Source organism: Eimeria necatrix, genomic scaffold (genome assembly GCF_000499385.1).
Source record: "Eimeria necatrix Houghton genomic scaffold, Enh_scaff60, whole genome shotgun sequence".
In the NCBI taxonomy this organism is placed as follows: Eukaryota; Apicomplexa; class Conoidasida; order Eucoccidiorida; family Eimeriidae; genus Eimeria; species Eimeria necatrix.
Window position 1 is genome coordinate 18,826 of NW_013654457.1, and position 16,676 is coordinate 35,501.

The 16,676-nt window shown below is 51.6% G+C and overlaps 2 protein-coding genes across 2 annotated transcripts; both read left to right on the forward strand.

The window, feature by feature from the left end:
* Positions 1 to 30: 30 nt before the first annotated feature.
* On the forward strand, positions 31 to 8,824 carry ENH_00066300 (hypothetical protein, conserved; the record flags this gene model as incomplete). The annotated part of the gene is made up of 8 exons (XM_013582241.1): positions 31 to 5,003; positions 5,287 to 5,509; positions 5,682 to 5,837; positions 5,959 to 6,257; positions 6,379 to 7,351; positions 7,677 to 8,123; positions 8,305 to 8,538; positions 8,648 to 8,824. The coding sequence occupies 8 exons, from the start codon at positions 31 to 33 to the stop codon at positions 8,822 to 8,824; spliced, it is 7,482 nt and encodes a 2,493-aa protein (XP_013437695.1).
* A 5,450-nt stretch (positions 8,825 to 14,274) lies between these two features.
* Positions 14,275 to 15,242, forward strand: ENH_00066310 (hypothetical protein, conserved; the record flags this gene model as incomplete). The annotated part of the gene is made up of 3 exons (XM_013582242.1): positions 14,275 to 14,516; positions 14,712 to 14,885; positions 15,206 to 15,242. The coding sequence occupies 3 exons, from the start codon at positions 14,275 to 14,277 to the stop codon at positions 15,240 to 15,242; spliced, it is 453 nt and encodes a 150-aa protein (XP_013437696.1).
* Positions 15,243 to 16,676: the final 1,434 nt, after the last annotated feature.

Sequence of the window (16,676 nt, forward strand, 5' to 3'; positions counted from 1 at the left end):
AGGATCACCAGGGTCACCTTCCTGTCTAAGATGCTACAGCGAGCGTGCCCCGCCGCGAAATATTTCAAAAATTCCCTCAGCTGGCCCATCGCGAGCACTCAGAGGGGCTTTCACAAGGAGTTTTGTGGTTCCGTGGCTAATAATGACGGCCAACGCCACAGTGCGATTATCTCCGCAGCAGCAGCAGTAAACGCTAAAGCAGAGGAAACAGCAACTTCCCGCACCATACACAAGGTCCATGCTGATTGTTCGAGCGCAGCCTTGCAGTGCTGTGCTGTTCCACCATCAAGAAGAGGACAACGCGTCAACAGATATGACTACAGCCTGCACGATTCGCGGGTACAGATATCTTTTCTACGCGGTGGGCCTAGCGTCTTTGAAGCATCAGAAGTCTCATTACAATTCCCGAATGATGGCCTCTCAAAAACTTCGCACGGAGAGAAACCGGTGGACTGCGCAGCAAGTGCAACAAGAGCGGCCGTCACAGCCGCAGCATCCTTTGCAAGAACTGCACCGATAAAGGGCAAATGCAACGGAAGCCAACGCGAGACCTCGTCCTCTGAATCAAACGTGAGAGAAAGTTCTTTTTTAAGGCCCCATATCAGGACCTCTTCTGCCGCTGCTCCAGAGGTTGTCGCAATCGAGGCATTGCAGGCGCGATGGAGGCTGCTGCGTCAAGTCGCAAAGCAGCGAAAGGTGCTATCGCGGAAAGCAGCAGAGCAACTTCCTGTTCTGTTGGAACAGACAGACGCCGCTATTCAATATGCATCTGGAAGGGCCCCAACCGCGCCCATGGGCGCAGCGACAGCAGCAACGGCGGCAACAACTGCAGCCGTATCTGTAGATGCAGAGGCAGTGGGTCCCATGGAGCCCTTTGTACGACTCAGCTTGAACGTGTTGACTTTTGCTGCCGTCTGTCTAGAGAGGCACGTGAAGGAAGTCGAAGGAACACGAACTGCTGCTGATGTTGCAGAATCGAAGCTCTGCACAGTGCATCAACTGCCTCTAAATACCCTGCTGCCACAAGCACAACAGCAGCGCGGCAGCAGCCTCAGCAGGAACAGCCAGAGCAGCGTTGCCAACGCGAGCGTCCCTTCCCAGGCTATATATATGCCTGTTTCGTTGTTACTGGGCACAGCGGAGGTTGTTTTGAGGTGGCTACAACGGCAGCAGCAGCTCGTAACAGCAGGAAGCACACGCTTGGAGATGCTGCAACCAACAGAGGCGGCTGCTTTTCTGCGATCTTTTTCGTTGCTAATTTGCCACTGTGTTCCACTGCATCACTTCCAGCCTGCAGCAGCAGCAGCTATGATTCCGTTGTACATTCGCATGCTGCAGCAGCAGCGCACGTTGCAGCTTCCGGTCGCCCTGAGCACATGTAGGGCCTTGCTTCTACTGGAGCGATCTGTCAAGTCTCACGAAGAAGAACAGCACCAAGCCTTTTCTGCGTATAACTTTGGTCCTAGACGCGGCCGGAAGTCTGAATCTCACCAGCATCAGCAGCTGCCTTTAGAACAACCTTTGGTTTCCTCAGTATCCACAACGTGTGAATGCGACACTCATTACCGTCAGTCTTGCAGACTCTCCCTTCATGAATTGTATGCACATCTAGATCGTGCGATGCTGAAGTTTCTAAGCAGGCACATTTCCCCTCCTCCAGAATCTGGAAGTGTTACAGCTCATCTGCAACAGCAGAGACAGCAGGGAAAAGGCGAACCACAACAAGAGCAGCAGCATGGGCAAGAGCAGCACGTGAAAACGGGTGCATCGAACCACATCCTTTCAGGTGCTCTTATGGAGGGCGTACAGCTTTTGCTGAGGCCTACTGCATGTGGTACAGTGCGGCTAGCGATTGGAGAAGAGCTGCTTCAACTACTGCTAGTGTTACAGAGAGATCCCAAAGCTTACATGAGGCAGCTGCTGCATGTTGGTGTAGACGAAACATCGCTGCTGCAGGAGACACCGTCTCTTTGCGCAGTTGCCGAGGCAGCACGCTGCGTTTCTAGCTGGAGCGATCCAGCCAATAAACTGGTCAGAAGCAGTAGAATCAGCTGCAACATGGGAAGGCAGCAGCAGCTGACGCTATCGGGCTTGCGGCGCGGCTTGCTACGGGCAACGCGTGGTGCTGTCATCTCTCTACTGTTTCCTGCTTTTCACCGCTGCGATCCTTCTTCGCAACCCTCTGGAAAAAGCCAGCACCAGCAGTCACAAGAGAAGCAGATGCGGCAGCTGCTGAACCGGCTGCATGCCGTGGCAGTTCTCGCAGAGGTATACGTCCACCAGGAGGTGTGGACACGGCCCATCGCTTGCGCGCTACTGTGGGAGGCGCTTACGTTGTTGCGGGATTTTCAGCGCAAATTAGCGCTACCTGTACTCGCCGGTGTGCTTGCCGGTGTGCAGCAGCAACTGACGCCGTTAATCAGCCCTCTGCTGAAGCTTGCAGACCATTTGTGTTTGATTTCTTTTGTTCCTGGACGCCAGAATTCAGCAGCAGCAACAGGAGTAGCTGAGGAAGAGCCCACTTTGGTGCAACAGGCAACCTTTTTCTTTGAAGGATCATCGGCTTTCCTTCTGGGGCTGTTGCGCGAGTTAGCTGCGGAGCAGCAGCACTGGCTTTTGAAGGAGGCAGCTCTATGGGATTCGCTTTCTCAAAAGCAGCGGCAACAGAAGCCACTCTGCCAAAGCAGACAAGAGCACCAGCAGCATAGGCAAACATTACAGCAGCCGCTACCAGGTCAGGGACAGCAGATGTGTGCTGTGGCAGCTGCTGCCGGCTGCATCACGTCTTCGCTGCTAAGGGCCTTTGGAGGTCCCGATGCAGGCGCAGCAGCGCTGGTTTACCTGCAGCTGCAGCAAGCACACCATCACTTGTCTGCGCTGCACGCAAATCCTTCATTCCAGCAGGCCCTTCTCAGCTTGCGTGATCAGTGGAGGGAGAGACAGCAGCAGCAGGAACAGCAACAACAGCAACACCGCCAACACCACGAGGTCAACAAACGATGGAGAGACAGCACGGACCCCTGGTCCTTGATGAGCCGTATTGACTTCGCCTTCGGCTCATGGCTGCAACAACAGCAGCGACTTCTACTGAGACAGGATATAAAACAGGAGCAGCAGCGGTCTGCCGCTGCTGCTGCTGCTTCTGGAAAGCATCTTCGAGGGTACACGCTTTGGTACGTGCCGCTTTTAGCCACGGACGGCAAGCAGGAGCACTTCCATCCTCAAAGGATGAATCACGAGCAGCTTCTCCTTCGCCAGCACCCATTTGCACCGGGTGATTGGAATACAAGGGAAGAGGCCAGAGGCGCACATGACTGCAGCAGTGGCAGTTACAGCTGCATCTGTAGCAACGTGCTATGGGAATCCTGTTTACTCCAGGAGAGCTCAGGCCTTCTGGCTTCTGCAGCACCCGCGGCCCCTATCGCTTTGCACCAGGCAGCCACAACTCAACAACTATTGCAATGGACACAGCACGAAGGGCAGGAGCAACTGAATTCCCAGGGACAACAACGTTGCCAGGAGTTTTCAGTTCCCCTAGGCTCGTGCCTACGGCTACTGAAAAGGAAGCTCTCCCTCCAGAGCGCTGTGTTGCATGCAGAGGCTCCAATGCTGCAGCCGTATCGGAACTCCGATCAGCAACTGCTGCAGCTGCTGCAGCAGCACTTAAATCAACTGCAAGAGCAGTTGAAGCATGCGCAACAGCTCCAGGGTGGGTTAAAGGAGGTCGCCGACACGAATGATTATATGGAAAACAAGCAGGAGCCTCGAAAAGAGCATTTGCAGCTGCCACTCCCTGAAGCAGCGCTAAGAATTCAGTGGCTGATGCAAGGCGCTGCGTACGCGAAAGCAGGAGCTTTCAAAACGCCTCAACAGCTTCTTTTGTTGCTGCAAGACGTGGGCTATTTGTTGTGCGAAGCGCAGGCTGTTTTGGAGCGGCGAGTGCGTGCTGCGGGAGCAGGCATGCAGGAATGCTCTGATGCTGCTGGATTCGCGCATGCACCAGATAGAGGAAAACGTACAGAGTCGACAGGAAGTATGCCAACAAGCCAACGGACCAGCGTTGCAAAGGAAGGCGACTTCACGAACAGTTCAGGTCAAAATAGCACAAGCAAGAGCAGCACTGAAGGACAGAGCAGTAGCAGCAACAGCAGTGGCCCTATGCCCCAATTGACAAGCATACAGGTACGCGTCGGATGCTGCGTTGCAGCGGAGCCTCTGTTGGGCCCTCCTTCAGAACTGCTTCAGCTGCTATCTCTGTTCCAGAGCCCTTTTTGGCTAGGCGAGGCGATCCCCGCTCTTGCTGCTGTTGCAGCTCAGCTGCGCGACTGCACTACCACGGGCAGCGCAAACGAGCAGAATTTGGGCCAGCTGCAACGCCGTGTAGAACTGCTGCTTCTACTCCAAAGGCTCCAGCAGAAGCAGCAGCTGGTACTCCAGAGCTTGAAACGGGTGCTGCAGCTGCAGCAACAATGGACCACCCAGCAGTACGCTTTATTGAAGGCTTTACATGCAACTCGCGAGCAGCAGCAACAGCGGCAGCTGCGTGGAGATCACACCTCTAGGACGAAGCAACAAGAGCGTCAGTGTGCAAGGTGGGAGCAGACTCTGCAGCGGCGGGTGCAGCAGCAAAAACTTGCGGCCGAAGCCAATAAGCGGAGGACGGCGATTCTCTCTGGTGCATGCGCAGCTCTTGAACTTTCCCGTCTGCATTTTCGCTTGTCACTTCTGCGGCAGCTACTGCTGCCGCGGTTGAGGCAGGAGGAGCTGCTGGTCTCCCGCATTGAAGGGCTGCTTCAACGGTGCCGCAGAATTGGTTTCCTTCGCCGTCAATTGAAAAGCATGTCCACCAAGAGTAGCAAAGAAGGATGTGAGATACCACTGCAGCAACATCAAAAGCCACAGCAGCATCTGTTGCCGCTGAAGCAGCACCAGGGCGAGCAGCCGAGAGAGGAGGTGATGAATTTGTTGGCCTTTGGGTTCAACGAGCTGTATGCAGTCCTTAGGTGGGTAAGCGGTGTAATACTGGAGGCTTCCTTTGGTGATCAGAGGCCCGATGCTGCCGTCATTCGTATTTTTCCTGCTGTTGTTGCTGCTACTGGTGATGTACCTGGCGCTTTCAAAACTGTTGCAGTCCCTATATCGGCGGCGTACCGCTTTGCATGAAACTGCAGAGCCTATATTCTGCGAATGTACACACTGCCCAGCGATGCATTCTAAATGCCAAGGGGTTTGTGCCCTAAGGGTACAATATCGTTGCCGTATCTGCGTCATTTGTGAGGCCTGCAGGGATGCATATGAGCTTCGCCAGTTTGACATGCGGCGATTCGGTGGTTCTGATAAGTTGACTGCTGCGGCACAGCAACAACAACACGTACAACAACGCAGTAGTGGAGATACATTTGCTGAATGGGCCCATACAGCCCTTTGCAGCTGTAGTAGTAGCCTGCTACAGGCAGCAGCGGACCTGAAGACACCACCTAGTGTCCAATGGGTCATTGCCTTATGGAGGGTGGGCTTGTCGCAGCACCAAGCATCCAACTATCGGCGAAAAGTTCGCTTCTTTGCTCAAACCTTTTAGGAGAGCCACCTCTGCTTAGCACAATTGTCGGCGTTGAGTATAGTTCTCAGCTTGCTTTTATCCGTGAGACCAGCTTTCGCGCTGCTGCTGTTTGTTTTTCTAGGCGTTGCTTATAGAGAACGCGTTGTGTATTGGTGAACAACAGCTAGCCCAGCAGGAGCAGCAGCGTGACGAGCTACAGCAGCAACTGTTCGCTGCTCTAACGCTGCGTATTCGCAATCAAATAGCAGCAGGGCAACAGCCCCTAGATGTGGCTGAGGTACGTATGGCAACTCTGTTGCACGCCTTGTTCTAGTCCTTATTTATGTGATCCAACTCCTACCAGAAGCCTTCCGCATGCTGTCTGTTCTCGCTGGAGTTGTGATGCTGCTTGCGCGCAGTTATTGAGCGCGGACTGCCCGCTACCGCCGCGTGTGTCTGCTGCCCTATTCTCTTTGCTGTACCGTCAAAGCATTCCTTTGCTTTTGGATCCTCAGCAGCAGCAGAGGCTTCTCTTTTCGGCATTCCGAACCGAGCAGGAGCAGCGCTGGTGTGGTGCAGCAAGGCAGGCAGGGGGCACACTGTGGGCGCTGTCCCCACGGGTGCTTCACTCTTATCTTGCAGATCAGTGGAAGCTCTGGCAAAGAAAGGCTGACACCAGAGACCAATGGGCAATCTTTCGCCTCCTTGCTTGCTGCTTGTGAGACCTGCAAGACATATAGGTGCTGTTGCTGCTACTGTTGCTCCTAATAATGCCGCACCGCCTGCTTTTGGCAGCATGATCTGGCTGGATTTTAGTTGCGTATTGATGTTTTTGTCAGGGCGCGCCGCCGAGTAGACGAAAGATTGCTGTCGCTTGTGCTTCCCCACATCAAGAGGTTTATTAGCGACAACCCCGCTGCCACGGCAGCTACAGGAACAGCAGCAACGGCAACATCTGGAGAATCTTTGTGGCCCTCCGAGTGGCTCATCCATTGTGAGGAGCTACCGAGCCTTCTTGCGTACACTGCTCAAGTGGCGGTGTTTGCTGCTGCTGCGGTTGCGGCTGTTCCCAGCCCGCTGCTGCCTCAAGAAGCTGCAGACCTCTGGCAGAAACAACAGCACCAGCAGCAGCACCAACACCAAACGCAAGAGCGGCGAACTGACACTCCGGTAACTACATCTGAAGCCCCCAAGGCGAATGTGAATTGCATGCTTACAACACCAGAGCTTCAGCAGCGTATTGGGACTGTTTTGCAGCAAGTGAATGCATCATTGCTGCTGCAGCAAGATACTTTGTGCCGCCTGCGGCAGGCTCTTCAGCAAACAGTACAGCAGCGACAGCAGCAGCTTCCTGTTCTGGGACAATTCAGTACCTCAGCAGCGTCACGAGCCGTAGCGAATACAGGACACACTGGGCCCTCAGCAGGAGCAGCAAAGCTATCAGCAAGTTCATTGCAACGGGATACAGCTGGAGATATCCAGCTACTCCAGCCTTCTTTGCAGATCCTGCAATACTGCAGCCGTCTGTCTCTGGCGTTCTGCAGCTGGGGCTACTTTGAGTGCCTTGCTGTTCACCTGCTGCTGCAGGTTGCTGCCGCTGCTGTGCACATTTTGCGCCCTCTGGCTCCTGTATGGCTCCAGGAACAGCAGAAGCACCTGCACGAAGCAGTTACAACGAAAGGACTACATCCGCCTCAACTGGTGCTGCAGCAGCAGCGGCTATCCCGAGCCCGCGCTGCTATTGAAGAAGCAGTGGGCGACTTAGGTTTTACGGTGTCTTTGCTCCAGTGTTTCTGCCCGCAACTTCTGAAGGTGAATCTGCTTTGGCTTTAGAGGTCCTTCAGTTTTAATTTAGCCACATGCTTATTTCGGAGGAGGCACATGCGTTTCCAGTGCGCCTTCACTTGCACTCTCAGTCTCTCGGAGATTGCTGGTAGCAACAAGTGATGTTGTGCTGTTGCACTATAGGTCCTCACCAGCGGCGGGTCGTCCTGCATGCCAGAACTTAATGTAGTTGTCTTCAATACGCCTTGACAGGCATTTTGCCGCTTGCATGATACTGGTGCCACTTTTTTCTCGTTTTTCGGGCTTCAAAATGACGCGAAAGTTTGGAAGTTTATTGGTTTTTTTGCTGCAGCTTTTGTTGCTGCCGATGCTTCTTCAGGGCCTGATGCATGCGACTGATCTGCAGCGCCTCACGGATGATTGTGACGCGCTGTTAGAAGCAGCGGCATCAGCGAGACAGCACACAACGATGATGCGCTCACCTGAGAGAACAACGGGCGATGTAGACATTGCTGTGTCTTCTTTTGGCGCAAGAGAGCCTGAGGATGCTGAAGGAGACGCCACAGCAGCAAGAGCAGATGGTGAAGTGGGGGCACATACAGCAGCGGCAGCAGCATTTGAAGGAAAAGCAGGTGCAGCAGCAGCAGCAGTAGGCGCTGCAGGAGTTAGTGAAGAAACACCAGACACAGCGCTTGCACCAGCAAGACTTCGAGGCGTAGGGGACTGGCAGTTACTAGAGCATGAGGTGGCGAGGGCTCTGCATGAGCTTCTGCCAGCTGCTGAGGGCCCCCCAGCAAAAGTAGGTGATAGCTTTGAAGTTCTTGTGCTTCTGTACTTTAAATATTAGTTGATTGCCACATCTAGGGAAGGTGCAGATTTTTTTCCCCATAGAAGTGCACACGCGTGGAAGTCACTTGCCTCTAACAGCTTACGAGTCTGTTGTGAAATGCATTTACGTCTGCCTAGTGATGCTGCTGCAGGCAGCTCTTATGAGACTCTGCGGCGTTGTCTCTAGCAGCACACTTCAGATCCAGACAGAGGAAATCGGCCACAACCACCATCGCCACTGCAGTCAACAGCAACGGCAGCTGCAGCATGTTAGGCAGCATTTGTTTGTATTTATCGCACCGGCAGACACATGTGGCCGTCGGCAAGGAATATTGTTGCCGAAAAAGCTGCTGCAGTTGTTCGTGTTGAGACGTCTTGGCTGGGAGGTGAGGTGATTTGAACCTTTTAGCGAGTCAAGTACGTGCCTTTCAAGATGCGCTGCAACGCAGCACAAATGGTGAAGGTTGAGGGACTGATTAGTGTGGCTTCCCACAGGTCCGGCTTATTAATCTTTCGGCTTGTCGTCAGAAGGATTACGGGGAGCTGCGGCAATATCTTGAGAATGAGTTGTCAAAAGGCCGAGCACTGGCAAAACTATGGAGTCTCGAGAGGCTACAGGAAAACGGACAACTTGCACACGATGATCCTGCTTCCCTGCCATCAACGACGTAATCTGAGGCTGTCTGATGGTCCTGTACACTCTTGGCTTTAAGCGTACGCTCAGACGTAGTCACTTCTATAAGTGCATAGCTTTTGAGCCAGCGGCGGCTGTTCACTGCTGTAGTTGATGAAAACAGCAATGGGCGTTCATACGGGGGATGCTTTCATCATTGCTCCCTCGGCGCCCTGTTGAAGAAGGAGGATAAAGGCGTGGGTTGAAGCATACGAGCTAGCTTTGAAGTTTACTTGTTGTTTGTCACGCGTTTGGGACCCCGAAAGCCATGACATGAGAGACTCGCCGTTTCCCAAGAACTTGCTTTTGCTTTGTTTCATACGGCGGTCCGTCGGGACGAGAGGGCGAAGAGAGGGTGGGAGCCACTTGCCGCATAGTTGTTGGCACTCACGCTGAGTGCTTGAATCGCTTTAGACGAGCTTTTGGCTAGCAGTCTCATTTTTTCAAGGCATATTGGGTTCCGCTGCGGCCCTCAAAGATGGTTGAAGCAGTAGGTCCGACAGCACCGCTGAGAATTGTAGCTCCACTTGCATTTTGCGTAGGTTTATTCAGCTATTACTCACTTCTTGAACCGATCTGTGTAAACGCTGAGAGGATTGCTTTTGCGAGAAAATGAAGTAGCGTCCCCTGATCACAAGTTCATTCAGATGGCATCAATCCTGTATACTCAGAACACGTAGCCTTGGCCTAATCTCATCGCATTTCCGCGTAAGGCTTTGAGCATGAAAGATACAGCCAGCAGTTTGCAGCGGCTCTCGTGAAGCGCTCCGCTGCAGTTGCAGCTCAACAAGGCCGAACCAAAGAAAAGATGGTTTCATGTAGGGGGGATATAGACTGGTACATCGAATCCAGTAAGTGCAACTCTGATTTTCCTCCTTAGTGGAACGGGTGTCCCGATGCTACTGACTTCGGAAGTCTTACTTTGCTGGCTGTTCCGCCCAGTACCCAACACAGGGCCATCTGGTGTGCTGATTCGGGGAGAATTCACAGCCTTTGAAAAGCACTGGAATTGCATGCAGGGTCTGCCTTTCCTCAAGAACAAACCTAGCTTGTGCTATTATCAAGCGAATTAGATAGACCGTTAACAGCGCTTGCCACCTACTACCGCCTGAGCTAGTTAGCTGGGACTCTTTTCTTCACAAAGCAAGCATCCCCAGTCTAGGCTCTAAGAGGTCTCATAAGGGCGAGAACGCCAAACGTGTGCTCTCGCTCGCAGGTAGGGAGCACGCTTTTAAAACAGTTCATGCGAAAAAAGAGTAGATGAGGCCAGCTGGGACCACAGCAAAGTCAAGAAGACCGAAGTGGTTAACGAGACAAAGTCCTGCGGAAGCTTTGCAGGAGTTCAGACACCCAAGGAACGCGTTCACTGTTTTAACATCTGACAAAAGGAAAGGACTGAGTCTTGTCGGTTCCTTTTCAGCGCAGTTGGCTGTGAGTATTACTGGTGAAAACTTAAGTTTTCGTGGACCTTCTCAGAGTGGAATTGTCCTGAGTTATGCGGCTAGGTCCTGAGCAGGCCCGAAGGCCTATTGCCGAAGCATGACAAAGCCCTAACCTAGCAACTAGACTAGTGCATCATGCTATAAAAGCGTCTAAGTGGCACTATGGTAGTTCAAGCGAGCCAGGCGGGAGTAGAAGCGGCTACGTAGGAGGAAGGCCATCACCTTCTGCGCCACGGGCGGGATACAGAAAAAGAGAGACGGCACTGCAATTACGCGGAAATCTTCTCAGTGATAAAACATGGGTCTCTCCTGTGGATAGCGTTGGTGAGTCAGTCTCTCTAATAAATGAGTGCGTCGAGTGCCCTACGGAACTAAATAGGAACCTGCTTCAGGGAATTGACGTTGTTAACCTTTCAGTCTAGGGCTACAACAACAATTGCGAGCCACTTTGTAGATATCTGCGTATGGTCAGTGGCCAACTGATACATGAATTAGTTGCCAGAATGTTTATAAGTAGGAGTTCATCTGCTACTGGCTCTAAGTGGCACGGAACAAATTTGCCAGTCCCTCATTAATCCTCACCGTAGGCCGCCACAGTTTTCTTCATGTTCCCTGGGCCGAGCACTTCGGAGGTTGCCTGTGATTCCAGGAACCTATCCTGTTTTTCTGTCGCTACTGCTGGCATCTAGAGCAGCGTAAGGCGTAGATGATCGCACCACTGGCCGGGATACACTTCGAAGTAGGCGCTGCACCGATGTATACACTTTAGTGGAAGGGAGTCACTGGCGTGAGCTAAACTGTGGAGATCTCAGATGGTAGCAGAAATCGGTCGTGTCTAGCGGGCAACGCCAAAAAACTACCCCTTGCACGGAATACTTGTCTGTAGTCCTCGTCCTATTTGCATTGTATACACAGATAGAGGACTCCAAGATTTTACATATTTTGCAAAATTGTAAAAGATTGCTGTAGCGTGTGCAGCGAAATTAATTGGCTGTGCGGACAGCCTGACCTTTCACGCTTGCAACTCCCACGGGGACTCTTTGTGTCTTCCCATCATTATCATGCGACTTATTTTACATCTTAAATTCACACGAAATGTCCTTGCTCTGCGGGCAAAATCTATGTTCCCTTCATTTGTCGGCCTCCTAGAGCCGACTCCTCCCCTCAGCCAAAGTGACCTCGCACTCTGGATGCGGCGATACTGGGCTGTGCAGTTCTTTATTGCTGATCCAGATATATACTGATGGGTTTCCGTGAAATCACTCGCGTTCCACGTGATGGGAGGTGAACTGTAGAGCAGATTCCTCGCAACTCTCCGGCACTGCCTGTCTCAGCAACACCTTCAACACCAGAAGATGTTTCTCCTTTCTCTGGTGCTGTTTATTCTTTTTATCCCGATTTTGCTCGTACTTGCAACTGTGCAGCTATTGTGCCTGCTGTTGCGCTGCATATGCTGCTGTTTCCCATGCAAGGCCCTCTGCCACTCCCCAAGCGTGTTCCAGGCGGCCAAATTGCCTGGAAAAATAGGCGGAGGCTGGGGCTGCTGTTCGATGCATTATGGAGACGATCATGTTTGACAGTTGTCTCTTCATGGACTTGCTGACGGCTGCGCAGGGGACTCGAGCGCCCCTGCCTCTTCCGCTGAGGTCGTTGTATTGCACAAGCTGTTTGAATGCCCCGCATGCTCCTTCAGGCTCCTTATTAGCAGAATTACCGTTAATTCTATACCTATGCCTCCTTTCATGTGCATCCTTCGCTTTGAGTCAACTGGATGCTCCTACAGAGGCCTACCCTACCTGTGTGTGATGCCACTGCAGCTTGAAATGTACGGCAATGGCGGAGCTGAGGCGAACTTGCTGGACTGTAGTTCCGTTCATGGACTGTAGTGCCGTTCATGCTTCGACCAACTCATGGTATCCGGCTGTATGGTAGGTCTTTTTTGAGCACGCCTTTGTTTAATGGTTATGCTGACTGGTCCCCAACTATTGTGGCGTTTCGGAAACAGTGCTGGTCCCTAAGGAGGGGCTTCGGAAACAGTGCTGGTCCCTAAGAAGGGGCCCTTAAACAAGTCTTTGATTTTGCCAGTGCTGAGTTAGGAAGCGCAAGGAAACGCATTATAGGATACTAAACTCTATTTCATTCTCAAATCGACAAATATTTCTGTTATTTTGCCACTGAGGCACAGCCAACAGGAAACATATAGCCGAAGTGAACTTGAGTAGGATGTACTCGAGCTCAGTGAAGGCGAGATAGGCAAATATAATTTCTGTACTGTGTTCTGAGTAGGATGTACTCGAGCTCAGTGAAGGCGAGATAGGCAAATATAATTTCTGTACTGTGTTCTACCAGGTATCGTCGTGTCAATCAAACAAGAGTTGCAGTTGCAGTGTGTGTGTCCTTGTACATTGCTATGTGAAGGGGATCTGCTGAGGTCCCTACAATACTCACAAGCTTTTGCTAGCACATACGTAGAAGAGTTCGGTCCCTCAGCGCCCCAGCACTGTCCTGTACGCTCTATGGGCTTTCGCGTAAAGCCCATTCAGGCATCAACGTAATATGTAGTAGTCAAGAGGAATGCTTTCCTGGAGAGGAATGCGCACGACCAGGCGCCTCTTCTGTGGCATTGTGTGGATGATGCTACGGAAGCACAGTGCAAGAACATGAGTGCAAGTGAGCGCCTAAACGTGCATTAATATTAAAACCCAGGAGGTGTCCACTTGACTAACCTTTTATCTTTCTGTCTGTAAAAGTGGGCATAGGCGCAGTTCCCTTTAGAGACTTTAAAAGGGGCTTGTCTTTGACACTGTCGAATGGATCCACGAAATGATACAAAATCCCCAACCTTGCACCTAAAGCCTGAAATCCAACAGTCACGTTAGCGCAAATACGTTGTGGAGTTCGGGAGGAGGATTTCTTGCTTTAGAGACTGAGAAGCATCTTCCGACCTCCTCAAGGAAGCAAATGACTTGCCGAACCGGAGTGCCGCCGAATCCGGGCGTTTACCGCGGCATAAAGGTTCAACCGACTTGTACGTGTTGCTAATTGTTGCTACTTGTCTTACCAATCTGTGACATAGGCTAGAGGTGCACATGGAATGCCGCCTGGTGGCACTTGTAAGCGCCGACATGTTACACAGAATACATATTCCATGGCCTCCAAAATAGTAGCGCACGGCCACACTTGGGAGAGTGTTGAACTTCAGCTGGATGATTCAAGCAGAGTAAAATACAATTTGTTTCTACGAACGTATCAATACTGCTGATGCGTGTTAATGCGTTGCGAGACTTCGGCGAGAGCCAGGTGGGAGTGTGCTGCGCGTCGCACACAACCAAGATTCTCCTACAGACCAGTGAAACTGCAATTTTTTTTGAATTTACCAGGCATTCGGAATCTGTAGAGAAGGTTCTGCGGGGAGATTCGTGTTTGTCCTTGGGCGCTGTATCATGGCTGCAGTTGCGGGTCGTGCATGCAGCATCAGTTCGTGAATTGAAGGAGTTAACATCATTTTCTGATATTTCTGCATGGCGTGTACTGTGAAAGAATTGCATTTGCCTTCCAGAAGTAACTGAATTACGGTAGTGAGTAACCAGCCCGCCAGTCTGTCTGTCGTCTTCGTAGGTGACGTATGCATGTGCCTTCCAGACTCCAGTTCTACACGTCAGGATGTTAAGTTCGACTTTTCCTTGGAACTCGTTGTTTATGGAGCCTTCGTAAAGACAGACCGAAGCACGCGTCTCCCTTCTGCCATAACGGGCTGATCGCCACAGCAGTTTTTGTGCGTTGTGTTCATCCATCAGTCCCACTGGTCTATGCATTGCGGCCAGTGGTCACAGCGCCTGATGTGTATGTATGGTAACCGGATCTGATCCTAGTTACGAGCTGCATGTGGGCTCCTGTCGGAGCGACGCGTACTGGCGGACGTATCGTTCGTTTTCGCCTTTTATTCCAGCTGGCCTCCCCTTAATTTCTCAGCGGCGCTAGGAGCAGAAATAAAAATGGATTTTTTGATGGATCGCCTACCCTTGGGGGTGCGGCTATTCACCGCTGCCTCAGCATTGATTTTAATGGTTGGGAGCATTGCTTCTGTTGCAGCCCCTGCGGATTACACCAGCTGCATTGTCTCTCTTTACCTCATTTGCTTTTCTTCTATCTGCTTACTGTGCGAGTTTTCGCCTTATGGACTAAACGTCCTTATGGGCATATGCCCTTTATTGGGGGAGTATTTCTTCAGGGGTCTTCTCTACATCATGTGAGGCAGCAGGGGCAAAACTATACAGAAGTCGTTGACTTTCCATAGGGGCTGAATAGGACACCGGTAAAGTTGCTCATCTAAGTGGAAATCAGAAGTACAATTCAGAGGATCAACTCATGCATTTTCAAATTCGCTGCGTGTGGAGTGTATCAGTGGAGTAGAAAACGGGCTTGCTGTGCTTGGTTTTTCCAGGGTCGGACTGCTGCCTCTCGGCATCGACACGTTGGGCCTCTGGGGTGGCATCTTGATGATCATATCAGGAACATTAAATATCTTGATCCACGCTTTGTTGCCAGTTCATCCGTACAACTTCTATGGTCGCCGCACCTCTGACCCTGGTGATGACGAGGAAGGGAGGTTCAGCGAGTAAGTACTCACAGTGGTCGCCGTGAGAGCAGTCAACTACATTGTTTTGCGAACAGGTAAGGCTATTTTTGTTAGCTTCTTTAGGCTGACGCACCCTACAACTTCTCCACTGGTTCCACGCATGCAGTGGCTAGCATAGTTGACATACGCGGAAGAGTGCTGCAGCATGCTAGTGCGGTTAGTAACTTGAAACGGAGAACGTGCGGCGTGAATTCGGTAATACTAAAACCTCTTGTTGCACTGGTGGTAGCAGTAATAGGCCTACTCTTTTTGACATGTGCTTTGTTACCGGTATTTTTGTTCCGGGTTTATGTGTACAGCGAGCCCGAGACCGATGATACTGGCCCATTAAGGTAGATCCAGCGAGCGGAATGCTCGTGCATCAGTCTCAAATTATGGGGGGCTTCCTTGGGGGCTAATGCCGCTGCCACGTACTGTCGGCAGCTACAGCGCTGTGCTGCTGACTAGCACACGAACGCCGACATTCCCACAGCACACGCAGGAGAATTGGCGCCGCTGCCTTCTAATGTTGCGTTACTCAAAAGCAGAGAGCCTTTTAGGGTCAATGCAGCTTGAGCGAAGGAATGGGTGGTTGTTCTCGGTTTGCATGCGCACTTCATGGAAGTTCGCGAATCTTGGGCAGATATGAGCTCTGATGCAAGAGCGACGGGAACTATTATCCCTAGGAACATCCACAAGCGTTGTAGGCCATCTGTGAACACAGCTGGAGCTCCTGGCGCATTTTCAGACTCTTGTGCGTAGTTGTCGCACTGCCCAGCTTTGAGTCTGCGAGGAGCTGCTAAGCGCAGTTCACTGGGGATATAAAGACATTCCTTTTAACGGAGGAGGAGGTGGTGGCGCTCACACTAGGGAAAGTAACGCTCACAAGAGATTATCCATCACTTTCATGGACAGTGTGTGCCTGTCATCCAGTACACAGCAGGCACAAGCGATGACCGCCTGCAGGCAATGCCACTGCAGGTGACTCAGGCGCACTCGCTAATTACTACGAATTATGGCAAGAAAACTAAAGTTTCATATCGATTAAAGGGCAGGCGTTAGCAGTGGTGAATGTGGAAGGATTGAGTTCTCGGGCGATCTTCTTCGCCTCGAAATTTGCCCGCTGTCGTCATGGTGTGTCAGCTGTGGCATCTGTGTACCTCTGGAACTCTCGATATTTCCACCTAGAGTTTCCTTTAGTCTGCAGTCATGTTATGTCAAATTTCGCGGATTGAGGACTTTCCTGCAAGGCTCTTCAATGCATGAGGCTTCCGCGGGAAGTTTCTCATTGTAACCTTTGCGACAGCAGCGGCGGTACGCCTACAGAGATCCTGTGGTCGTCAACTTAAAATTATATGGCTACTCAGTGTTTTTGCGAGGTGAGCGTCTCAAAGGCTCGTCTAGCAAGTGCAAGGGAACAATTGGATTGAAGCTACACGTGATGCGTTCTGGACTTTCAGGTCTCCCTGGCTGTGCTACATAACCTGAAACAACTTGCTACACCAGGAGAGTGCATTACGCATTCGAGATTAGTCCGTCAGCGTGTGCCTTGATAACAAACATTTCTGCTCTGTCGTGCAGTATGCTGTCTGCTTCGTGGCACATAATACGCTAGCCAAATAGTTTCTCTGAAAGGAATTAGCCAATCAGCTCGTCCGTGTCCCCAAAAGATGGCTATGCTGTGTGTACACTTTATTTAGACATTGCACAACAGCACTAGTATAGCAACTACTATTAGTTGTATGCAGATTCAGCGAGCTATCGGAGTGAGACGTGTACTGCTGTCCCCCC